Source organism: Hesperophylax consimilis, chromosome 30 (genome assembly GCF_061612785.1).
Source record: "Hesperophylax consimilis isolate HC1 chromosome 30, BYU_Hcon_1.0, whole genome shotgun sequence".
NCBI lineage: Eukaryota > Metazoa > Arthropoda > Insecta > Trichoptera > Limnephilidae > Hesperophylax > Hesperophylax consimilis.
Genome location: NC_142865.1, coordinates 3,478,897 through 3,506,487, shown reverse-complemented (window position 1 = coordinate 3,506,487; position 27,591 = coordinate 3,478,897). Strand labels below are relative to the sequence as shown.

The window sequence follows — 27,591 nt, the reverse complement described above, 5'->3', positions numbered from 1 at the left end:
AGATTAAACAGACAATTTATTGGCCTGACCGAGTATTTCATCATTATTGGATGGCGACATGTCTTCCTAGGGTGTCCCCGACTTCTTCCACCTATTTTGTTATACAGTATTATGAATCCGAAGGTTCTTGGGTATCTCTTTGACATACACACAGTAAACGCCAAAGAGACCATTTACTCGTTCTCCACAGAAATAAAACAAACTGCTGTATTTGAGGGTAGTTACAGCTATTTATCATCAAAACTTGGGGATGAAATACCACTGTCTATTTGAATATAGACATCGCTGCAGTGCCTTCAAGAAGCTCTGCAGCGAAAGGTTGTTGCCTACTTTTTTTACTTCTACCATCATGTGGAATCACCTCCCGAAGTTAACGCACTTTACCCACGGACACCCTGTATATATTATTTTCTTTGAATGAATCTCATATTTAGTACTTGTATTTTTTTTTAATTGCAAGTGCTGAGAGCCGTTGATCGAATCTCCTGATTCACCGCTCAATTAAAAAACAATTATCATGACGTAACAGTGTTTAATTTATTAAAAATAACACATTGAGATGGAGAGCTAAAAATAAACACCTTCTTGTTGCTATCAAATCTTATCACATACTCCTTGCTTCATTCACATACAGGCTCTTTGATTAATTGAATATTAGTTCAAAAAACAGAGTATAATGTAACATTCATAATTTGTAAATGCTGACTAAACACAAAAAAATACTTAACATCAAGTTTTGCTTTTTTGTAAGAACTATGTACAGTAGTCCCAGAGAGGTCGTAAGCACGTCATCGACGCTCGTCAACTTCCTGCTCACACGTTTCGTATGAAAACGAAAAAGACAGAAGATACATGTTAAAATAATAAACAAAGAATTCAACGGAAAATACATTTTTGATAGATTTAACTTTGCAGTCGATGGCGTCGGTAGGTACTGTAGATTTTGTGGAAATAGGAAATTAACTTCTACATCCATTTTAAAATATCTTTTGAAACTAAAAAAAATGGATTGACTGACGATTGGGTCGCGGTTTCGATTGCCAAGTCATCACAATTTCAATAGCTAAGGCATCATCATTTTTCATATAATGCAGTTATCGGAAAAAATTCAAACACTTTAAGGCAAGGGTTCCCAACCTTTTTGTACTCTGGAGCACATTCTAAAATATCGATAGGGTGGCGGGCACCACCTATTTTTGATCGACAAACTCGGGGCAGCAATCGCAATCAAAATGACAGGCGGGGAATGCTATTTGCACGTCACTCCTTCTACATGTGCCATGTGTTTTGGCGCCTTCGGCGTTCATCGGCTACGTTCATGGCGTCCGTTCACTTCGGGTTTTCTGCGTGTACAAGGAGTGATGTGCAAATAAAACTCTCCGTTCCAGGCTAGCGTGAAGAGTGCAGTCTGGCTCGCCGCTAGACGCTCGCTGCGACAAGTTTTGCAAAGGAACCACTCATATATACAATATCGCAAACATACGAACGTATTTAATAAACCTAGGCACTCAAAAAAATTAAACCTCTAACAAATAAATAAAAATAATTCACATTTTTAATTGATGTTTGTGAAAAAATGATTTCACTTTCGAATAGTGGCGGGCACATACGAATCGTTCCGCGGGCGCCATGGTGCCCGCGGGCATAGGGTTGGGAACCCCTACTTTAAGGTTAGGCCGTTCTTCCAAGGGGATACGCAAGTATCCGATACTCATGTTGTGTACTCATGCCGTAAATAACGTGTCGCGCACAAATCTGATAGTGGCAGAAAAATGGCAAACGTCATAACGAAACAGTTGCTGTAGCTGTTATTTTTATATCTTGTCATCCGTTATTGAATGTTTTGTTCCTAGTATTGACCTAAAGCACATGCATTGTTAAAAAATGTATTTATATATTAATTTAAACGCCCTGGTGGGCTTTTACATGTTACATATTTTATATAATTTACTGCAACAGAAGGTTTTTATTTTTAAAACATCAACACAAAAATAACATTTTTTTAAGTTTACAACATATCTACAATAAAACAACAAATATACGCAATCGCTCTTTAAATATGCTACATAAAAATGTCATTCAGGTATCTCTTGAATAAAGGCAAACTTATATTAAATATGTATGTCGATATTTGAGGTGAATTTGTTTCCAAGTGTGTGAAAGCGAGAAATAGGTGCATGTATTTGATAATAAAGTTATTGTTGCAGAATAATATATTTTGCCTAGTTGCTCGAGTAGGTACTCTGAAATCTATGAATTGCAGGAGTTCACAACATTCTACTTTGGAGTTAATAATCTTAAATAAAAAAGTTAGGTCATTTATTTTTTTCTGTTTTCTAGGGAATGTATTTTAAGTGTATAGTTTACGTATTGAATAGGTATGTGTAATTTTTGTATTGACACAAGTAACGCCATATTTAAAGTCTCGACTACGTGAGTGAGAACAATCTCGTCCGGCTGGTCGCGGGAGACTGGCGTCGCCGACGAGTTTAAAAAATGTCGACAACGTGTCTGTGTGCGAACGTCCGCACAGATGTATAGTGGTAATCAACAAACATACTTCAACCGTCGAGTATCTGACAATTGCGTATCCCTGTGGAAGAAGTGTTCTACTAAGCCTAAGAATGTTTCTTTCTTTTTTAAAAGAGAGAAACATATCGTTATCAAAGATGAGGTAAATATAATTAATACATTATCGGCATATATACGAACCTGTACAACATCATATTCCCGATTTATTTGGTCAAGGTCAACAAAATCCAAGTAACCAAAAACATTAATTTAATCCGCGTGAATCACCTACCACCAATGAAATGATTACAAAGATTATCATAATATTATTTAGCAAATACACTAAAGTCAAAATCATCATTACTTCGGTTATAAAACCGAATTCTGTGTACCTGGTACACAGAAAAAAACAAATATTTTATATAAAGAAATTTCGTCAAATTAATAAAACCATATATTACAGAAACCGATATTTTCGGTTCCATGATAATTTAAAACGGTGACCATCATCAAAATGATAATTCATCACATCTTTAAAAAGTTATATAAAGTCGTGGAAAGTGATGAAAAAAAAACTTTATTAACTGGGTTAAGTAGGTTAGGTTAGGTTTAAATTTTTTTTTTCATCGTTTCTAATGACTTTTTATCACTTTTTAAAAGTGTGTTGAGTTATCATGCAACCCTCAAAACAATGACAATTCAACGTACATTTAAAACGTGATATAAAGTCATTAACAGCGATGAAAAAAAACTGACGTGTAAAAACCAACGTAGCATATTTAATATTTCAAATTTGTTCTACTACTGCCAGTACAATTCAGGTCTGAAAGGGTTAAAATAAAATAATTTCGATTTTATGTTTTCAATTTGCAATCGAATTTATTACGACAATTCCTCCAGATAAAATAACATAATATTATCTATGGTCTTATCGGAAAATCTATCAACCTATCACGCTACTTGACGGATAAAGTATTATTATTTATTTGTTTTTAACTGCGGAAACATCCACTTCACATTTTTTTATGAATATTGTGAACTTTTCACAAGGCTGCCTAAGTAGTTAGTTAGTTATTGCGAATTACCATAATTTTCCGAGAATCCACTCGGAATCAGTAATGAATTAATTTAATTATGCTGAATGTATTCCGCTACCTGTGCATATAATGAAATGATATTGATAATTAATGAATTATGTGCATCGGACAAATTTAAATATAGTTCTGACTCACAATATTAGCGACACTCAAACGAAAATTGAACCCAGGACCTCGGCCTCGCCGGGACTTTGCTTTACCACTGAGCTAATTCGACCTTTCCCTTTCGGTCATATTTAACTATATCATATTTCGACTAAGAACTAGCAACATCATCTTCTTTTTCTAACTTTTCCTATCTGTGGTATGTATTTACTACACATTGCTTTTAATAACTTTAATAACTCTGAAAAGACTATGCAATAATTACAATAGCGTATTATCCAAGGTGGATATTTTCAGTTGCGAACTTACCAAATACAAGAGGTCCATAAAAAATATTTCTCTGATGGTTTGTGAATAATGTTATGTCTCTATTGTTTATATCTCTATTATGATTTGATTTATATCTACAACCTCTCTAAAACTTTTAATAAGGACGCAGGGGTTAAAATTCTTCACCGTAATAATAAAAGCAAAAGATTGGATAACTTAGAAGCTCTTGAAATCAAAAAATCCCTAAATAATAACGCTAGTATATTGAATAACCAAATTAATTTATCGTTTAGTCCCATTCTAGATATATTTACAGTAAATCGCTCTGTTATTGCCGGAATTCCCGCAATTACCCGTCCCCTTTGTTAACCTCCCACTCAAACACCTAAATTATATTTTTTGTTAATATATCTGTCAATATTTTGTATCATAGGTTAGTTTTAATATTCTCCTGACGAAGGAAGGGTGCTTCCGAAACCGGTAGGTAACAATTAAAATTAAAGTGGTCTAAAACAAATTTATATCTTTTATTGTAAATTATGACGAGCCACAAAGTAAATGCTTATTAGAAATATGTAATTAAATTACAATTATTATCACTTTTGGTATAAAATATAATAAACATAAGAGATTAACTATGAATTTTTTTTTCCGATATTAAATTGCTGATTTTGAGATGTGTATTGACTACACAGCGCCGGAACGCGTGGATCTTTTTAGCACAGTAAGGAAAAGGTTCGCATATTTATATTGGCTGCCTGCCTTTCTTTATGTATAATTTTAATATTCTTCCCTAACTGAACGCAATCTAGATAATGTCATGGATAAAGACATGCATTTTTTATGTGAGACATCTATTGATTATTCTACGAGTCCAATATATTAAATCAGATACCTATATGAAAAATTTTTCTGTTGGTCTTTTCGTTATATATTTATATTTTTCTACAGATCTAAAATACAAAGGAATGTTATCACATCAATACATCAGAGATAAGCGACCTGGATACAAAATACAACTAGGCGTTTCAACGTTTGTGGCTTAAAATATAATTTCGTAGATGTAGCAAAAATATTTTTAAATAAAAAAATCACAGTTAATATAAAAAGTAACATCTTTAATAATCGACTTATATAAATAACTAGATAAAAGACGCTAATCACAGAAAATAATCATTTGATTCTTGCAAAATATTACTATTGTTTTGTATGAACTATATCCTATAACAGAAGTCCCGTGGAATTCATTTCTGACTCGCTACTGGGCAGTATTTTTTTTATATGAATACCGCACAAGAGTCCCAACTGGTCCCAACCGTCTGGAGCCTGTGAGACTATGGCATCCCCAACTACGGTATATTGTGAAGGGAAGGAGATGGGGAATAGGAAGGTGGAGGAGTACCTAGCTATTGTAAGTACCTATAACTGTTCACCAAACACGGCTTAAGCCATTTTAAGCAACTTTTCAATTCTGAATGGTTATCTTACACCAGGGCGATACTGAGAGTCTTCCACTCTATAATTATAGTATAATAATTCGAAAGGGTGGATTTTAAAACACAGAATTAAAATAGCGCGCTGTTAACAGTGTGGTAAAATTAAAATACAGATCTATCTCATTTTTCTTATCTATTTTATGGTCATTGCACAAACGCATTTTATCGTAAGTATACATTTGCGAAACGAAACGCGAACCGAGCCACGAATTGCGGGAAATGACTGAAACAACTGCAAGAGTCGTTTCGCGCCATTTGCGGTTGCTTGTGAGGCTAATGTTAGTGGGGAGGGGAAAGAGATGGTGAAGAGGAAGGTGGCTGCATTACCTATAACTGAAAATCCATGGCAGGCCTATGTATTTCGCTGTTTAAATTTAAAACGTGTGGGTTATTTATCAATTATTACTACTATCAGATAACAAAAGACTCTTGAGATAAGAATTGTACAAAAAAATTTTTTTTTTAAATCGTTACGAAAATCGAATTGATAATTTATAATGATTGAAGTATGTTCATTATGTACCTGAAAAAATCAATTATTGATCGCATGAATATTGGAGTAGGTGATTCATTGAACAGAGATGCCAGGAAATAATGGTGCTTTGAAAAAAAAATCAATTCGCAACGTTCTACAGGTTAGTTTCATATCTTCAAATGAAATAGATTGTAATCGATATAGGAGTATTATTTTTTTTCACTCATACTGAATGAATAAAATAAAAATAGAATAGGTATAGAAACACTGTGTCCGGAAATGACTGGTACAAACGGGAAACTGGTAAAATTGGTTAACCAGAGCATTTCGATTTATTTATTTTTGTAATTTTTTTCGGCAAAAAGATTTTTTTTTCATCTGTTATACGCGTCATCACAAATTGTCACAGAAAACGGGTAAAGTGACCCGTTATCTCAACACATGGTCTCGTTTCTAAATATGTTTGAATCAACTCATTGGGAGTACATTATCTGTTATGTAATGTACTATACAAATAATAATAAATAATCGATAATTCAGGAGTCATACGATATGACACTACACCACTGTCTTCTTTCGAGACAATGACATTCTTGCACGAGTCACAATAAAAATTAATAAATAATAAAACAATACCTAATCATTGAAGAAAATATTAACCGCTCTCAAACGAAAAATGTGAAAGACAGAAAAAGATAGATAGATAGATAGATAGACAGAGAATTGAGCCCATGCCTCTGCTTTGCCGGGACGTTTTTCAAACCACAGAGTTAATTCGACCATATCAACAACTTCCTTCATTTTGAATTGTATACTTCAACTAAAAACTACCTTAACTTCAAATGAATATCCGAAACCGGTCGGCGTTATTAAATATATTATTGGTTCTAACAAAGTAATATTGTTTCATTTAAATATAATGGATAATCACAATATTATAGCTACTTTTAAAAGAATAGGTACCATAACTTCATTTACTCAACGCATATTTTTGGATGCTATCTTGGTGTATGATATCTCTGTCTTTTCTGTTTCACCGTTTGAGAGTGGTTAAAATATTGTCTTTGATTAAATATTAGAATTTCAGGTTTTTCCACTGTGAAAATATTGAAAATAATACCTGTTTGACTGTGTGTGTTGGTAGCGGAGCAATATTTTTGACGATCGGCGCAATAGGTGCCCTCTTCACGATGGGCTTTGCTGCCGGCTGTGCGTCGCTGTTGTTCCTGGAGAGGTAGGGACGGACCCTGCTGGCCGCGGTGGTGGGAGCGTGAGACCCCCCAGTGGAGTTCCTCGTGGCCTCCCCCCGTGTAAAACCCTTGGAAGGTCTTGCCCCATCTGCTTCTGTTACGTCTTTCCCTACAACTGCATCACTCAAGCCAGATTTCAAAAGATTGTTGAGAGCTCTTCCTCTCACGTCTGCAATCCCGACAGGGTGTGTTCCTCCAGTGGAGTGCCTTGTGCCTTCGGTACGGTTGAAAGCAGTTCTACTATCGTCCACCGGGAGGTTTCCTCCGAGAGCGTCGGTGCTTATTTCACTAATCCCCGTGTTGAGGAGATTCTCGTGTTCTCCGTACCTCGTCCGTACGAATACTTCATCTTTGGGACTGCCGGGATCTTCTTTCTTCTCGTTCAACGCTATTCCCTTCTCCATTTCATTAATTTGTTTTTCTAGATTGTCCAACACGTCGTTTGAACCCTTAATTTTTATCACAGTCGTGTTATCACTATAGGTTTTGGTCGTGCCGTTGGCGTAGGAGGTAGGCCCGTTTGGGATATCGGGTGCTTTGAACGACTTTAACTGTATCGGGACTGTTCTGTTGACCCAAGGTACTCTGTTGGGGAATTCACGTATTTTATTAGCAGCCACGCCCGCTTCGTATGCGGTCTTTTGAGGTTTGTTGTCGTATAGCGTGTTTTCTAATGTAGACGACACAGCTACGCAAGCAGAACTCCTGTCTGCATTGCTCGAGGGCAGAGGTTGGTCCATCATTGCTAGAGATATAGCAGAAGGCTTCTCCGCTTCTTTGACTTGCCCGTTTGTTCGCTGTTCTTCGGGCGGTGTTTCAGTGGGCTTCCGCGGGGGTATGCGAAAGCTCTTCCTGATGAAGTCGTCTCTGTTTAGTTTCCGATCCATCTTGCTGGAGCAGAGAGTATCACGACAGACTCAAGATTCCATAATTCGTATTATTATTGACACTGAACTGATTTGATTTACAAAATGTGTACGCGTAACGCTGAGGCGTACACATTGCTTCCACAGTATCGCGTTCAACTGTACGTCCCGCTATCGGTGATGATTAACAGTTTGTTATCGTTATCAGACAGATATACTAGAGATATAGACACTGGTGCGGGCGAACAGTCGAACACCACTAGACGATACAATCACTGATCATTGCCGAACGACCACTTGTCGATAACGCATCCGACACTTTTTGCTATGATTTGACTGTCACACGTCATGTTGTTCGTCTCCGAGGGCAACCTGAATCGGCTACAATAGCGACACCTTTCGGCCGCTGCGGAACTTCACCATCATTACAATCTATTTCTGATATTATTTTCTTGGTTATAAAGCGAGCGAAGGTCGCCAGATAACAGATGACGTTACTGTTTGAACACTCGACGAGATAAACTAGAAATTATAATAAGATTTTATTGAAAGATAAGAGTTTGAAATTATTTGCTGCGCGCACACATCGAAGCCTTTATAGATCTCATTAACTATGGAAAATTACGTTTCGCAAGCGATTAAACCGCTGAAAACCAAGGAGCAAAAACTGTTACCTAACGAAATTAGTCACAACTATTCACTAAAACTCACGATTAAAAAACGTGAGCAATCCAAAGGGAAAAAAACTAAACTATCACTCGAGGGTTACCAATTTGGAAAGAATCGAGGAAAATCCAGTATGTTAGTCACTGTTAGATAAGATCACCCACAAGAAACGATTAGGAAGATAGTAGAAGAGTTTTGTCCTTCAACGATGTCCCGGCGTCAGATTGGAGACTTCAGTTCTGCAAAAGGAAGACGAAGAAATCGGTGAGTTAGATTGTAGAGAGCATTTTCCAAGACCCAACAACTCAACCGACGAAGAACAACCAGTGATCCAGGGGAACGCTGAACACTCCTGTACACAAAAGCAATGATGAACACTTTGTGACCCAAAGCAAAACTGAACAATCGAATGATATAGGCCAAGCAAGGTTGATTATTTGACCCAAATCATGGTAGAACACTTTTTCACCAAAACCAACGATGAACACTGGCCGAAAGCAATAACTAACACTTGGGTTGTATTGAACACTCAATAACCCAAAGAAGCATCTGAAACTTAGTGACCCAAAGCAATGATGAACTTCGATCATAGTGAACACTTAATAACCAATAGAAACAGCCGACAATCAGTGACAGAAAGCAATATTGAACACTATTATTGTGACCCAAAGCAACGACGAACGCTCAGATAACTGAAGTTACAGTGAACACACACAAACATCCGACACATAGCAGTGAACACTCAATAACCCATGGAAACAGCCGACAATCAGTGACCCAAAACAATGACCAACTCACGGATAACTCGGGTCATACTTAACACTCAATGATCCATACAAAACATCTAACACACAGCGGTTCGAAGCAATTTAAACACTTTTGTGACTCAAGCAATGTTGAAGACTCAACATTATGACATCTCACACTGGTGACCCAAAGCAATGACGAACACCGCAATGATCAAATATACGATGAACACACAACATGAAAGCTCCAAGCAACGACGAAAACGAACACAGATATGAACGTAAACCATCACCATAAACGACACACGATACCTATAACTTTCCAAAAGTCACGAACAATTACACACAATGGACCAATTCAAAAGATGGCAGTAGAGATGGAATAATTCAAATAGGTCGTAAGAAATCACCATAGCGTAGAAATGATGCGGTTTTCTTCGCAAGAAAGTCTCGAGCGTCAAATCATTTCCATTGAAACGTTATTTTATTATTCAAAATATTTTAGGCCAATTTGCCACAGTAATGTTATTCTCTCTATACATACTGAATTTCAACTCACATCTCTTGGTTAAATTTACAAATTACAGTCGACTTTCCAGTACAATGACAATTGTTATCATTATTATAATTGTGAAATTGAAATCATAAACAGTTACTGTCGTTTTAATCGTATCAGTCGATGATAGCCAAACAAAGAGAATGATTGCAAAGCCGATAATTGGGGATTAAAAAACATATTTGCATTCAGCTAAATAAAATCAGATTCATTTAGCTACGATAATAAATAGATATAGATCAATAATAGAAGCGAAATTTCTTGTACACAGTGCTGGCATCTAGCGGCTTTTTGGAAAGACTTTTAATGAAGATTAAAAATTTCCGAAAAAAAATTGTGAACCTCTCAGGCTATTTTGTTCATTTTTGGGAATGGTCTCACAGAAATCATTGTGCCTCCCTTACCGTCATGGCGACAAATATGATCTAAGCGGTGTTAGAAAGAGAACACATCACGCTTTATATTCAAATCCAAATGTTAACCACAGATGAATTAAAATGTACACAATATGAGAAAAAATGATGAAACTTTGTAAATTTTATTATTAATTATTTTTAAAGAAAACGATAAAAAAACTGAAGTGACATTTAACGATTTGTCAAATAAAGTAAGGGTGTTTTTTTTTTATTATCAGTAATTTTACTTAATGTTGGTGGGCAAATTTTTAAACTTGTTTTATATTTGCATTCAAAAATTTTATATTCAAAAAAGTATATGTTTATTTCTAACTAGTACCCCGCCACGCGTTGCTGTGGCTCAGTCTGCCGGTGCAGATAGATAAACAATAGCTCGTGTTGCTTTTACGTCCAACAGATGGCGCTGTTTTTTGTGTTTTTTTTTATTAAAGCATGTTTGTCCAACAGTTAGCGACGTTAAAAAAAAACATGTTTTTACCTGTCCCAAGTGACATCTATATAGTATAGGTATATAAAAACACGCGTATTCGAATACAAAGTTGTGTCAAAAGTTCAAAGCAATCGGTGAAGAACTCTTGGAGATTTAAGATTTTGAACAAACGAACATTAACATTTTTATTTATATAGATAATACAATTTGGAAGCATATTTCATTACCTTTCAAAAATAGTTTTTGGTTTTCGGAATCGTTCAGAAATATTATATTTATTTGGAATTTATTGCTAAGCGGAAATACTCCGACCTTCGTATAGAATATTCTAAAGGCCTGAGAGGTTAAATCATCAGCAAAAAAACGTTTCTTGAAACGCGCAAGTTTGTCTGACAGAAGAGTTTTGATCAACGCAAATATTTAACATTTTGCGAAAGCATAATATTATTTAAATTGAATTATCTTTCATACTCGGAACACAATACGTAATATTGATTCTCTCTACAATAATAACGACGCTTTTTTCTGTTCCCAAGACTCGCTTGTAAATTTACAACTCGGTCTCTGTAAATATTAGCTGTAAACAAATGATTTTGTCCGTCGTTCCCGGAAGAGAAACTGAACGGTTTGTTCGTTTGTTGTACGAGATGCTAGGTTTTCGGTATTCATACTGTTTATCGCATTAGCATCACAAACAGAAGGTCGGGAAGTATTGTGATAATATTTACAGATCGTGGGGGGACTGAAGGCAAAAGCACTCTATAATATTGACGGTGAACGGGCAACCCTAACACTTGCAGTACTACTCGCTGGGCAGGGTAGACTTAGGGGGTATTTCACTATCTCTGATTATGTTCTGACTAAGCACTAATCCGCGGATTAGTCATTTTTTCGTTTTCACTATATCTGAATAACGCTAACGCTCGGGTTAAAGTTCGATTTGACTAATCAGTGCTCGAACCAGACGTTAGACGCTATTCCTCGAATCAAAGATGGCGTCAAAACATTCCGAGTTTGACAGCGGAGAAGTGAGTCGAATTTTGTTGAATGAATTTGAATGCTTGTATGATCCATCCTGAATTATTTGATTGTGTTCAAAATAAGAAACAATGTATTAATTCGACACGAATCTATCTAAAATGACCTGATAATCAACATAACATAACCATTAAAATGCACACTTCGCGGTGTGCGGACTGTGACGCATGACAGCCGTGGCAGTAGATGGAGTAACTGCAAACATTTTGCGATGTTGCCAGACTATTTCGAGTGTTATCTATCCGGAAGCTGGAAACAATGGTGAAACGGTCGCCGTTGAATAACGAAGTTATTCTGATCTTTAAAGCCAGCCAACGGATAGCTAGTCAGATATTTAGCCCGACATAGTGAAATACCCCCTTAGACTTAGTTAAAATTCAAATTCTGTGAAAGTCCTAAATCTAAAACTTAGGCATACTTTTCAATCAAATCTTTCATTTGTCAACCACATAACAGAAATCTCTAATAAGGGCTTAAAAATGTTGGGATTTATAACTAGGCTAACCAGAAATTTTAACAATGTAAAGTTTATTAAATTGTTATATTTTGCCTATGTCAGAAGTCAACTTGAGTACAATTCTCCTGTCTGGAACCCACATTATAATATACATGTAAAAGCTGCTGAAAGAATACAAAACAAATTCTTACGTTTTATAAATTTTAAAATGGGTATTCCAGCAATTATGTTGAACTACAACACTCTATTAAATTATATGAATATGCTCAAATTGTAAGACAGACGAATTTTCACTGACTTGGTATTTCTATATAAAATTCTAAATGATTTAGTTGATAGTCCGGTATTGCTAGAATTAATAAGCTTCCGGATTCCACAACGTAATACTAAAAGTCAGGATTAATTTTAGTGTGGAATTTCTGGGACTAACTACCATATGTATTCCTCTTTGCCCAGAATACTAATGGAGGGAGACAATTATACCAAGTCAGTGGACATCTTCAATTTATCTTTAAACAAATATAAAAATGTTGTTAATGAAGAAATTCAGTTATGTACAATAAATAATGTATATTTCTTAATATTCTCATGTAAAAGCCCCGAAAAAGGGAGTTAATAAATAAATAATAACTGAACTCGAATAAGACTTTTACAGAACTTGTATATTGACATTGAAATTGGATGAATTGTTCAAATTTTTGAGCAAAATGCGAGCGTTAGGCAATTCGAACAATTGCAACAATTCATCAAATTTCAAAGTTAAAATTCAAGTTCTGTGAAAGTTAATTTGATGAATTATTTAAATTCTACGAAACAACCCGTCCTTTGAATCACAGAAATCGCGGATTTATGATAGATTTACAAGAATTTGTTCGTAGTGTAAAGCGCCGTTAAAAAAAGGTTGAGTTATTTTATAAATCTCGTTTCAAATTCGTCATAAATTGACACGCCTTTATTTAAAAAAAACGTAAATGTTTAATATAATTTTATTGATAGCGCGGTGTTGAGGTAAGCAAGAATAGCATATTGTATTTAATTCTTATCGGGTTGATATCGAATATTGCTTAGTTAGATAAGAAATAATGTATTGCACCAGAAATAATGTAGGTGACATTTTAACAAATCATTTAGAGAATTTCTTCCAAAAGGTTTATACATATAATACAGGGTTTTCCAATAAGAGGTGTTATTTTGATGTTCAATCGTAAAAGATCAATGGTTACATTGCTTGTGTGGCACGTAGCGCCGTCTTGTTGAAAGTAAACGTTGTCCAGATCAATACCATCTAATTCCGGCTATAAAAAATCATCATCTTTCGATAGCGCAATCCATTCACCGTAACTGTTGCTCCAGCCTCATTTTCAAAAAAGTAACGTCCAATGACTCCGCCGGACCATAAACCGAACCAAACAGTCACACGTTGAGGATAGTGAGGCTTTTCAACAATAACTCTTGGGTTTTCCGAGCCCCAGATGCGACAATTTTGCTTGTTGACGAAGCCACCGAGGTGGAAATGGGCCTCATCACTCAAGATGATTTGCATTTGATTCACTCAAGTGAATTTTAATAATTTCAATGCGTTGTTGAAGCGTGTATCGTTCCATTTTTATTAATGGCGTAGTTTCTACTTGTCAAATGTCAAAAAATGACAGCGTCAAAAGTAACATCTACCGAAATAGCGGGCTATTCAAAATAACACCTCTTTATTGGAAAACCCTGTACACAACGCTGACTAAACCTTACGAGATACATCAGAATAATGCAGTACGGAATTGTATATCTTTAAAAGGCCTACAGAAAAGTCCTTTATGGTATATGTCTATCTCCTAAGGATAACCCCCAGCAAAGCCGGGTAAACGTCAGCTAGTAATCTATGTATATAAAAAAATTAGCCAGCGCAAGTTTGTGCTCGCAAAGCATGCCTGGCATTTGTGGTGTCTATATCCAAAGTTCGTGTTTACCGTCAAAATTTTTATGTTTTTTTTGTACGGTTGTCTAACTGGTCTATCAATGATGGTTTGTGTTCGTTAAAATTTGGTTTTTGGTCAAAAATGTCATTGGCGTATATCTTGCACATCAAACATGTAGAATGTTCGGTCTGTGTCACTCATTCAATGTTTAGTTTGAATTATTATAATGAACATCGCAAGGCTGACCGAAACGATGACTCGAGGAGAAAGAGAGGAAGAAGGAAAGCGTGGGAAATGTCACGAAGGATGACATTAGTTATTTAAGTGTCTCAAATCCCTAAAGAAGAAGGGCTCGCTGTTTAATAATAAGTTATACCAACACAAGAAACCCGCCGAGGCGCGAACACTTCCCAAAATAATAATTAATTAGCCCACAATCCTTTGATCACGTCCACGAATCGCCCCATCTTCTATAATATCATCGCTCCTCAACTTGGGGGTCGCGATCAGGTATAAGGGTAGTATTCACATCATGGTGAGACAAAACTAGAAGTTAGAGAGTTTGTCAGTCGATATTTCAATTATTTGATTGAGAGTCTTTTACACTAAGGCGAAGCTTAATGCCAAATCACATATGACATTATGAATACCAAAAAATATGCTTTAGATAAATTGAAGGTTTTCCTATCGCTTCGCTTGAGTAGAATACAAATAAAATAATAAATTACTCAATAAAAAATGTACATTATATGTATGCAAAGTACTAAAAAATATTTTTTTCAGCAGAAATGTATGAACGCATAAAGGAAACAACTTTTAAAAAATACAGTATTATAGCTAAGATTATCTGTGACAGTTTCACTTGGGTAACTTTTTTGCTTTCTTATAAAATTATTTACAAAATAAATAAAAAAACAGTTTTTTGCTTGAAATCGAACGTTTCTAGACTGCGTTTGTCAAGGGATTTTAATGCCTATTACCTACGACATAAGGTATACCAAGAATATACAAATTTTTGACTTGTAGCTTCCTCTTAACGCGGCATTCACGTAAAAATGAGCTCAATATTCGACAGTTTGGATGATTCTGATAACGGACAAGATTGTATTACAAGTGTTTTTATTGAGCAATTTTATGTCAAATGATCCGTGTAAGCAATACTTAGGTATAATATTAAATTTCCTTCACACATTAAACTCGATATAAATAACCCTTGAACTATTATACAGGGTGTCCGGAAACTCGTAGTACAAGCGGGAAACTGGTGAATCTACATCACATTTGGAGTCGATTTTGTAGTATATTTTTTTTTTTATTTGAGCTTTCGTTATCGAGTAAATCGAGTTTGAAGTTGATTTTTTTTTTTTTTAAATTTTTTTTTAATCAAATTCTTATAAATTATTACTGAAGATCAAAGTACCCAACTAATTAAAACTATTTGAAAGTAAAACAAATGAAGAAACTCGGATTTGAAGCATTATTTTGAAATCACCCTTCATTTAACCCGGTGTAATCATAAAATATTTCTGCTCTGCAGGGTTAAAACATCTGTTATTCAACCCTAAACACCAGAAAAAACTTTAACCCTAAAATAGCCGAAAAATATTTTTTTTTTGGTTTTTTTTTTTTTTTTTGAAAATGCTCAAATCAAAAAACTTTATGTTTTTTTGGGTTCCCCATGTGGTGTAGATTCTCCAGTTTCCCGCTTGTACTACGAGTTTCCGGACACCGTGTATAGGACGTCGTTGATCAACCTTATAGTGTTAACCCTTCAGGTTTTTAAATATTTTTACCAACAAGTCCCAACGACACGGTGAATTTTCTTGGAATTTCGGACTCTCCCGAGGTATAAGGTGCTACACATTAATTATTTTTGTCGTTAAAAAAATATTTTACAAACTAGATTAAATTATCTTTCAAATAATTGTATTTGAAAAAACCATTGATCTTTCTAAATAATACTTATTATAATATCAAACGTGAAGATGTTAACAAAAAAACTTACCAGGACATTTTGACTCGGAACGTTCATAATTTTAAAAGTTTTTTCCTTTACACGTTCATACATTTCTATTGAAAAAAAATATTTTTTCGTAGTTTACATTTATATTTTTTATTGAGTAATTAATTTTTTTATTAGTATTCTACTCAAGCGAAGCGATAGGAAAACCTTCAATTTCTATAAAGCATATTTTTTGGTATTCATAATGTACACCAATTCGTTATAAAGATTAATCAAAATAGTGATTTGGCATTAAGCTTCGCCTTAAGAGTCCAAACAACTGCCCGAAGCCCAGGAACTATGGCATCCTCAATCAGGGTATGTTGTGAAGGGTGACCGGATAACTCATCGAAATGACAATTCAACACCCCTATAAAAAGTGCTACAAAGTTATGAAAAGTGAGTGAAACAAAAACTAGGTTAAATTGGTTACATGTGTAACTATTTAACCTAGTTTTTGTTTCATCACTTTTAACTTTTGTGTTGAACTGTCATTTTGAACCGTTGTAAAGCTGAAGGGAGGGAAGAGGATAAGAGGAAGGATAAACCCATTTCAAACAACAACGTTTCTACTCTGAACAGTGGGCCCTTCACCAGGGCGATACTGAGATAATCTATAACTAATAAAACTATAAAATGGGTTATTTACGGAGAAAACTTACTGATTTAAAATATTGCTAATTTTTAAAAAATCTCTTCAAATTATTCGTAATCCGGTAAAAAGCGGGATTGCAATAATTTAAAGAATGAATTGAAAGGTTTCCTAATAAACTTTCAGTAAAACACGAATGTGTTATCGGGATAAAACTATATTAAAACTCCAAAATTTTCGTATTTCGTCATTGTATATTATCAGGACTAACGCGTGTGCATGAACACGTGTTCCGATTAATTAAAAAAGTTACATAAGGAACACAAAAAGATATACAAAAAGCTTAATAAGAAACGGCCTGCAGTCCCGTTTTTAAACGGATTTTAATAAATCAGCAATACTCATTTTCCTCCGTATTTAACCCGTAGGAGACCAGTGAGTAATCACGGGGATAGTCTGAATTTTTAACACTTCCAATTTTAAAAATTAACCAGAGTTATTACAATCACAGACAGACCCACAACCGATATTATGATTATTATTAGTATTGAGAATTTTATAAAAATTAAACAAAAATATGGCTGTTAAGTCAAATCAAAAAGTCGCAATGAGTCATCTATAAATTGTTTTTTTTATTTGTAGCGTTGATTCCGGGCAGACCTCCGTGACGTGATTCAACGCTCGGAAGCTGTACCACCGCACCGACCAATTCTCGCAGTCCTCAAGCACGGAGCGCGACGGCCCGAAACGGCGACCGTTGTTCTGCAGGCGAGGCTATCAGAGCGTGGCATGCCCGAATCATTTCGCTCCTACATCATCGGGTAAAGGTAAACGTAAGAATTATAATAGAAATATAAACTGAATATTTTAATTCAATTTATCTCGTGGCCCAAGGGTTGTGGCGCCGAGTGGTGTATTTATTCTAAAAATAGACCATTTTTCCTTTGCTTGTCAGTGCACGTCATCGAGAGGCGGGGTCAGATAAGTGCATAGAAATTGACTCTGCGCGACCAAATAATCAGTCTTAACTCCGCAACGGAAAGGGTTACATGAGTTATTCGTGCGTCGTCGTGTAGTTCTTGAGGTGCTCTAAAAAGAAAGCTGAGCAGAATAACATAAATTATTAACAGAAGACGTTCTCACGCAAAAAGAGCAACGTGGTGTAGAGATTCTACTCCCCCCCCACAATTTTAATATTGTTAAAAATGTGCAGGCAATAGTAATATTTTCATTCATAAATTATTGATTTTAAAAACGATCTAAAACCGCATTTTCCAAAACAATTCAATCTGGCTACGACGTCATTATGACATATAAAACGCCAAATATCTGGTAAGACTGCTGTGACCAACGTCTCCCGGTGTGACGTCACAGCCGCCGAATTCACGAATAAAAACGAACATATCATTTTGACGGCAAGTCAAAAATGGTACATTTCAAATCATTATGGAAAATTTATTCGTCAACATGAAGATAAAATTAAAATACCTTCAGTTTCGTATTTTTTTTCGAATATTAAAAAAAAAAACAGTGAAAATACTCTATTGTCCTTGTCCTGATGTGTTTTTTTATAAAAACTTTCAGTTTTATAAATCCTACAATTATGATAATATCCTGTTATTGCTGACGGGTCTGCGCTTGTATTATAATAGCGCTCAAAATGCATTAATATCTATATACATTAGCTCGTTTTTTGAGGCGATGCCATACGTAGTACCTAATGCAAAATCATGTGTTTTTGGTTTGAAAATTTGGTCGCCTAGAAATGTTTCTGATGCTTTAATTAAATACTGCGAGTAGAATACATTTTGGCCTTTAAAACAATCGAGTATTTTTTTATATAAGTCTTTTTATAAGCCCAGAAAAAAATAATGTATAGGCCTATGAAAAAGTTCAAAATCTCCTACTTACGAACCCATTTTCGGTTATGATTTTATTGCATAATGTGGCAAATTAAGTTATTTATAAAATGATAAGAAAAAAAATTAAATATTTATGCCTAAACATCCATAAAATAAAAGGCACTTTGTGGCCATGTTTTTTTCTTGCATAAATCAAAACAGGCGGATGGTGTTAAGCGGGAATTTAAACCTTATCGCTATCTACGTAAGGGTTGTTATTGATAGTGGCTCAATTTAAAATATTACACGACGTAGTGCATCGCCGTAAGCAAATTTTTTAATAAAAATATTATTAAAAAGCAACCATTGAATTATTTTGATTTTCTGATTGTGAAGCACACAACAAAGAAACAAAATATTTAAGATTATAAGACATACTGATAACATTCTCAGAACAAAGCAATTAAATGCAATGCAATTTGCACTGATGATTTGTCATTTAATCATTGGGTACACAGTACACAGCTGCCGTGATGACAAATAATCACTGAATTTGAGAAAAAAAGTCATTTGGCCACAAGAAGTCATTGAAAACGTAATAATGTTATAAAGAACAACAGCGTCGTGAAGATTTCGTCATCGGAATGCAATAGATTGCTTCGGATTGGCGTGAAATTTGACAATCAAGTCATCCATTTACTTTGCTTGTCATTTACAAAGTTGATTGGCGATGTCAAAAATAATATCTTGAAAACTGAAAACTTTTTACAAATGTTCTATTTACAATAGGCACCTACTTCTGACATTCCTTATTTACAAAAATTGGTTGGTTAGTGACATTGTATTGTTTGTATTTTGATCAGATGCAACAGGAACTGAGAAACAATTGAAATTACAGAAGAGACTACAAACTACACCTGAATCAATGACAAATCGCAAGCAAACATACATCAGGAATATAATGTCTAAACAAGGTTTTGATGGAATCCATTATTTAAGCAATATCTGAAGGACGGCAGGGGCAGGCAGAGAAGACGGACCGCCAAACAACTCAATCTTGGCACGCACTCATTGGAGAAGCAGTAGACTTAAAATTAGTTTGAAATAAAATTTGATAATTAAAAATAGTGGACAGAAGAGACATCTCTGGTCAGTTTTGTATAGATTTTGCTCTGCAGGTAAGGTGATAATGAATTACAGTCATCTTTGCATTAATCAGCTGGATTCATCCGAATTACCTATATAGTGTGACAAAAGAGGGCACCACTATTCCTGTTTGGTCGATTTAAGACTAAAGGATTAAAATATTTTTGTCACAATAAAGTGACAGTACTTTAGAATTACAAGATGTTAATACTTATTTATTCAAAATTCTACTCTCTTGAGAGCTGGTCATGAAAGATTATAATTTCATGGTGCGAATGCAAGTGTTATTCTGCCGATTGCCGTCCGCTGCCGAATTTGAAGATTAAGAAATCGCTAATGAACTCAATGCGAGTGATATTTTCGGTGAGTCCTCTGTTTTTATGTATTTGGTGGCTGGATTATAATTTGTTACTTTTCCTGGAGAGCGAATTTTGTAATCAATCCATTTTTTCATAGGGAATTAATTATTCCCTGATGGTCTGTGTGACTTACAAGCCAGATCATCACCACTCATTGTCTCATTCACTTTCATACATCGTCTCATACATACTCTTCTATTATTCTGACTCTTGACATGGCCCGATTCGAGTATCTGATTCACTTAATCATTACATGTCTTCCTCGGGCATCCCCGACTTCTGCTACCATTCACATTTGCATCATATAATCTCCTTACACTCCTTTCATCGCTCATTCGCTCCACAATGTTACCGTCAAAAAAATACATCACATCGACTTTAATTCGACTCGGTATCTCATTCCTGTGCAGAAATATTACGTTAAGTTTTCCTCGGGCGTCCCCGACTTCTCCTACCATTCAAACCACTCTATAAACACTCCTGTCCCTAATAAGAACAAACGTTGAAACATTCAGCGATATCGGTCGACTACTTTTCGAGTTTTGCGAGCACAAACATAAGCAGGCTGACTTTTTATATACAGGGTTTTCCAATAAGAGGTGTTATTTTGATATTCAATCGTAAAAGATCAATGGTTTCGTTGCTTGTGTGGCACGTAGCGCCGTCTTGTTGAAAGTAAACGCTGTCCAGATCAATACCATCCAATTCCGGACATAAAAAAATCATTAATCATCTCTCGATAGCGCAATCCATTCACCGTAACTGTTGCTCCAGCCTCATTTTCGAAAAAGTAACGTCCAATGACTCCGCCGGACCATAAACCGCACCAAACAGTCACACGTTGAGGATAGAGAGACTTTTCAATAATAACTCTTGGGTTTTCCGAGCTCCAGATGCGACAATTTTGTTTGTTGACGAAGCCACCGAGGTGGAAATGGGCCTCATCACTCAAGATGATTTTTCGATGGAATTCTAATAATTAATAATAGTGAATTTGAATAATTTCAATGCGTTTTTGAAGCGTGTATCGTTCCATTTTTATTAAGGGCCTAGTTTCTACTTGTCAAATGTCAAAAAATGACAGCTTCAAAAGTAACATCTACCGAAATAGCGGGCTATTCAAAATAACACCTCTTATTGGAAAACCCTGTATTAAGAATGGAAAAAAAAATGTGCTGTCATCTTATGATCATTTGCCGAAAGTAAAATGAAGATTCATCAGTCAGGTAATGACTCTTTATACTTGTCAGAAGTTTGGCATCGTTATTATATTTGACGGAAGGCGTAAGAGAAAAGCAACTTAAAACGTAAACAGTACCAAGTGCGTCAAGCAATGAAAGAAAACGTGAATCACGACCAGTGAAATGGTTTTCTGATAATGCAACCGTAATAAAAGAAGTAGGTACAACTGTGAATATACAACGGTAGTGTTAATAACAGCAAGCTGGGGGAACTTTCTTTTGGTTGGTCTAATCTAGATAAGAATTCTGTACAATGAAGATGGCCAAATTATTTCGATTTTCATCAATGCTGCGTTTATAAAAGGCCCCAATATAATATGACAATGGCGGCCAAGATGGCCGCCGATTTTGTGAAACTGTGTATATAGAACGGCAGTGTTAATAACAACAAGCTTTCTTTTTATTCGGTCTAATCTAGCTCAAAGAAAATAATATTGTGCGGATTCACGGAGCAAAATGAATATTGCTAATTTATTAAAACTTCTTCAAATTACTGTTAATCCGGTTAAAAACGGGGTTGCAGGCCGGTTCCAGATAAACTTTTAGTAAAATCCTAATATATCGAAGCAGGTGTTCATGCACCTGCATTTGCCTTGATTATATACAGGGTGTCCGGGGATAAAGTGCACTAACTTCGAGAGGCTGACTACATGATGGTAGAAAAAAAAATATTTTTTTCAAAAAACGATGGAATTTAGAAAAAGTTATTAATCTTTTCTACTTCTAAAATCGTGTACTAACCCCCGGACACCCTGTATAGTGACAAAATATTAGGATTTTTATGAACACGTGTTCCGATATCGTGATAATGTATTCGTATTTTACTAAAAGTTTATCAGGAAACCTATCAGTTCATTCGTTAAGGGCTTTGCAATCCCGTTTTTCAATCGAAAACGTCTCATTCAATGTTGTCAAAATGAAATTAAGAAAGGTTTCACACACAGATTTTGAAATGACTTTGATTACAAAAAAACGGCTTATTCTCTCTAAAGCCACCATTAAAAATGTTACTTCCACGAAATTTCTAAAGCTGTCTGGAAGTCTAGTAACGGCTTGCAAATTTTAATAACTTTTTAGGAAAAATACTAAATCGCCAAAATCTTTCACTACTGGCGCTGCTAGTAAGCTGGTCTTTTACGCAGGCGGCACCGTCTGTACCCAATATCAAAAAGGCCAATTACTGCAATCGTTGCTAATAACACTGAGATCGATCTGGCTCACTGCGAAAGTATCGGCCAGAACAAATAATTACAATTTGAAAGCAGAAAAAAGACAGCATCTCTCAAAAGAGAAAGAACAATAAATTTAAACGTAGACTTATCGAGATAATAATAACGACTCACAGAGAATGGACAGGAAATTGTTAGAAAATTGCTCGAGATATAAAACGCAGTAAAATTATATAATAAATCACTTTGAAGCAGGCTGATTGATTTTAGATACTGGTAGATAAAAATATTGACATAAAATTGAAGTTGTTTTCTGATACCTTCCATTTCTTGAAAGAAATTTTCGAAGAAGCATAATATCTGCACCTGATAATGTCATCTTTAAGGCATAAAAAAACATAAATATTGATAGACGGCGAAGTATCGAATGATACTGGACTCCAAGCTGAATTTTCTCAAAACAAATTATAAAAAAAAATGACAAGAAAACTCACTATTGGGAAGAATAAGAAGACTCTAAAAGCAGCTTCCAGTAAAAATGTATACAACCCAATCATTGTACAGTTTTCTATTCTTAACCAAAGATGGATATATGTATATATGAAACAAATGACAATACTATAAAAAAAATCCATGATAATTATACTGAAGTCAAGTAAATGTTGACAAGTTAAACTTCTCGTCATTATTTATTTTAATCTATAAAATAATTAATGACCACACATCAACTGAATTTATAAGAAAAAAGAAAACCTGCAACACAATACACACATGAGACGAGGATATCAAATTAGCAGAAAATATTATACTATTGGCAATGAGAATCTTTAAAACGTAAGATCTAATTAGGTTTCTGAAGTGAAAAGTGAGAACCGCGGTGAACGCTTTGATTTACCACCCGAAGAGGATATAAATTAACAGCAAACCAAGAAAAACAACAAATGAAAAGGTAATCGTGATCTTTTATCTCACCGCATTACGTATTCGTGTCTAGCTAGTGAGAGGAGAAAACTTTCAACTGCCGCATCTCTGGTTCCCATGGCTAGTTTTCGTAATGGGGAAAATTCGGATAAGACATCATACCAACTGTGACAGAAATCACCTTTAAACATGTTCACTCTGTGGTGAAAAAGCAACGAGAGGATAATATTTATTTTGCTGACTGGGTAGTAAAATATCTTGCCAAGACAAATATAGAAAACGACTCTCTTAGGCAAATTTTATCAACTAGCTCTCTACTAGCAAAAATAGAAGCCATTTGTTTTGCAAAGTAATATTCCTTATTACACTCGTAGTCGGTCAATTTGTATAATGCCTTTTTCGTGAAATAATATCACCTCAGGGAAACTTTACAAAGCTGGGAAATAACTTAAAACCATAATAAAAATTACCTTGAGCGTGAGTTAGGTAATAAAAGGTATTTACAGAAGCACCGTGCTGTGAAAAGATTTGAATTTATGTGAAAAATTATCAAAATTTAAATTCCACAATTATTGTGTATCAAAAAATATTTACTATAGAATTTCAGTATTGCCGGCTTGCTCTAAAACAAGGTTTTCAACAATTTCGGCTCTATCTGTTAGATATTAATCTTTGTCATTCTTCTTCATAAGCCCAATAACTTTGAACTCTTTCCTTCAAATTTCTCCACTTTTGTCTGTAATGAAATCTCTTACACATCCAAAACTAGCAATTTTCTCCATCTCATTTTAGAGTTTTGAAAGGTATTCCTCTCTCTCAATTCCGTAGTGATTTCAATATAAGTCATCTAATTTTTGTTGTGTACAGTTCTTTAATCCAAGTGTTGGCTGATGAGATATCATTAGGTAAGAGAATGGTACAGCACCAAAAAAATAGCAGCGATTAATTTGCCGAGTTATATACGCTTTCCCGCGAATTTAACAATGGGGAAATTCGGCGAATTATTGTGTCACTCCGTTGTCTCATTAGATGCCGAAAGAAGAAGAAAATAACGGTGGCTGATTTTGAAAGACATTGAACATTTCGTTGAACTCAAACAATGATATGCAAGGTGTGTAATATGACAGTAACAAAGTCTTAAAGATAGAGAAAGGTTAAGTTAGGTTTTTTGGCTAGTTTTTTTCATAATCTTTAATGACCTTTCAAAGGTGATGTACCCGTTAGAGTTAAGGGTGAATGAGATAAAATCTTGGGTAAGTTCGTGAGGTTTAAGGAAATATAGTTTTAAATTCCCAGGGTGTGGCTTTAATAGGCCCGGTTTCGACACTGCGACCTCTGGGAGCCAAGAAGCCTAACGACCAGCCACGAACGTTGACGAAACCATCCCCAGTCTCTTTAAAGCACAAGAAAATTAACAAATAAAATTCTGGGTTAATTTTGAAATCCTCGCTGGACAGACCATCCAGACAAACAGGATTTTGACGAGTGTTCCAGTATTACAGTGCAGAATATCGAAGGTGGCTAGCGAATAAATTGCCGCAGCCTATTTGCGTATCTCTCGCGACATCTGCTGAGTGCGGTGCTAGCAATGTGTCACAGACTCCGCTAACATTACAAGCAAGGCGGTAAGAATGGCAACAAAATAGAGCAAACAAACGCCGGCTCCGCACAGTGTTGTGTTTGCACAAGTGAACTTCAGCAAATGGGCTATAACTATAAACACGGACTGAATCATGGGAGGTAAATGAGCAAATGCACAGTAAGAAAGCTGTGTTGCCACCGATATTGGCCGATGTGTGTTGCAAATAGAATGAACGCCAACAAACACATCTAATTAATTAAGTGGTTGATTTTTATACTTTAATATCATCAATATATTTTATAAAAGAAAGTATACAACGTGCGTACCGCTAAAAGTTAGAAAAAAATCCCGATATGATCAAGGGAGTGGTGTGGTAGCCCTCTATCCCCCACCCATGAAAAAGATTCCAGTTTTTACCTGAAAGGGATGCTTTTGAAGATATAAGGACTGGAAGTTTCGCCCTGTAGAACATTTCTAGAACAGTCCAGAACATTCGAGAACATTCCACAACATTCCGGAACATTCTGAAATAGTCTGGAACGTTCGGGAACATCCCAGATCACAATTAACTAGGATTAAAGGATTATAAACTTTTAGTAAATTCGTAATCGTGACAATACATTGGTATCTCTAAATAGTATAAAACCAAGTCACTATCCTCGTCTGTCTGTTTGTGCGCTTAGTTCTTCTAAACTATTTCGAGTTTGATAGGGTTTTCACTATCATTTAGAGAATTTCTTCCGGAAGGTTTATATATTATTTATATCATTTAGAGAATTTCTTCCGGAAGGTTTATATATATATATATATATAATACACTGTCTTATATGCAGTATTGTTATTCTTTCTATATTATTTTATGTTATATGTTTTATTTCTATCATATTTACTTTATCAGTTTACTGTTATCACGAGCTTTAAAAAATAAAGTATAATTTTCGATAGCTCTCTAGGTATATTCTGTTCTTAAAATCCATGTAAAAGCACGGCTGGACGTAAAACAAAATAAAAATTAAGTCGTGAATGATGAATACTAGGAGCAAGTGAATGAGTTTGTGCATTTGGGAAGTATGTTTACGAGAGATGATAGAGATATTGAAATTAGGGTAAATTATCCTCCATGACTGAACGCGGTAGGCGCTAGCAAAATTGTCTAAAGAAGCGAAGCTAGCAGTCCACAGTGGAGTGCTGATACCTACCCTGATGTGGCAGTGAGGCATGGAATTGGCAGAGGAAGGATGAGAGTAGACTGAATGCGTGAGCAGACTGAATGCGAGAGTAGACTGAATGCGAGGCGTTTGTGTGAGAAGGCGATAATCAAAGATACGCTAAAACACCGTTAGATCTCAGAATATTCGGCAGGTTCAGTTTAACTCCCGATTCAAAATAGATTTCAAACATTAACATAAAAACAGTATGTTAAACACGTATTCTCATCTAGCCACCTGAGAATTATACCAAATTGGTTTTTCAGCTAACCGAAGCAGCAAAGGACATCATCGGATTGTCGGGCAAATAAACAAAATGATTTCTTGTCGGGCACACATGTGCTGGCGATGATGTCATGTACATATATATTATTTAGTACTAGGCAAGTAACGGAAGACTATTACATTTTACATGGGAAGCCGGTTTGATCTCCAAATGAGAAATGATTGCTTTTTGATTCTTAACCGTGACGAAAGAGGACGAAGTGTCCTATTCAATCCAGTCGCGGTTCTATCCTTTGATAGCAAGTCCTCCATCATTGCAAAAGCAACAATTTCAGCTTTTTACATTGGTCGTAGGAGGAATTCAAATATGTTCTATGGTTATTCGTAGCCCTTGAAATTTTAACTATAGGTTTAGTGAAGTGAAGTGAATTTTTCTCAACTTTAATATAGGTTTTGTGAAGTGAAGTGAATTTTTCTCAACTTTTATATAGGTTTTGTGAAGTGAAGTGAATTTTTCTCAACTTTAATATAGGTTTTGTGAAGTGAAGTGAATTTACTCAACTTTTATATAGGTTTTGTGAAGTGAAGTGAATTTTTCTCAACTTTTATATAGGTTTTGTGAAGTGATGTGAATTTTTCTCAACTTTAATATAGGTTTTGTGAAGTGAAGTGAATTTTTCTCTACTTTAATATTGGATTTGTGATGTTTCAAATTAATAAAAATATATTTTTACAGATTATACACGGAGTAAAAAAACGTGGCCTTGGGCAATCCAGTACCGCAATGCTTGCACGAATAATGGAAAGAAATACCTTACAAATAACTGCCCCAAGACCATCTCGAGAGAGCAAACTATTAACCTGTTCTCACCAAAGTGATTATACAAAGGAATTCAGACAGAATCTGGAACCCCAATTTGCATAGCCTTTGCAAGGAATTCAATGGAGTCACGTACTATTCAACAACTTGCTTTACTACCCGGTTTCGCCTAAGTTACAACACTCATTCTTCTTAT

At 35.2% G+C, this 27,591-nt stretch overlaps 1 protein-coding gene across 16 annotated transcripts in view; it reads right to left on the bottom strand.

The window, feature by feature from the left end:
- The window catches only part of LOC149409528 (serine/threonine-protein kinase MARK2-like), a 357,017-nt gene that overhangs the window by 88,189 nt on the left and 241,237 nt on the right, over positions 1-27,591 (bottom strand). For 12 of the 16 annotated variants that reach the window (XM_089649587.1, XM_089649593.1, XM_089649594.1 and 9 more), the window contains exon 2: positions 7,075-8,975. The exons of 1 other annotated variant lie outside the window; for it this stretch is intronic. In XM_089649587.1, the coding sequence (XP_089505713.1) occupies positions 7,075-8,091 (1,017 nt within the window). In that variant the 5' untranslated portion in view covers positions 8,092-8,975. The remainder of the gene's footprint in view (positions 1-7,074; positions 8,976-27,591) is intronic. 3 more of the 16 variants (XM_089649590.1, XM_089649591.1, XM_089649592.1) reach the window with 2 other exon arrangements.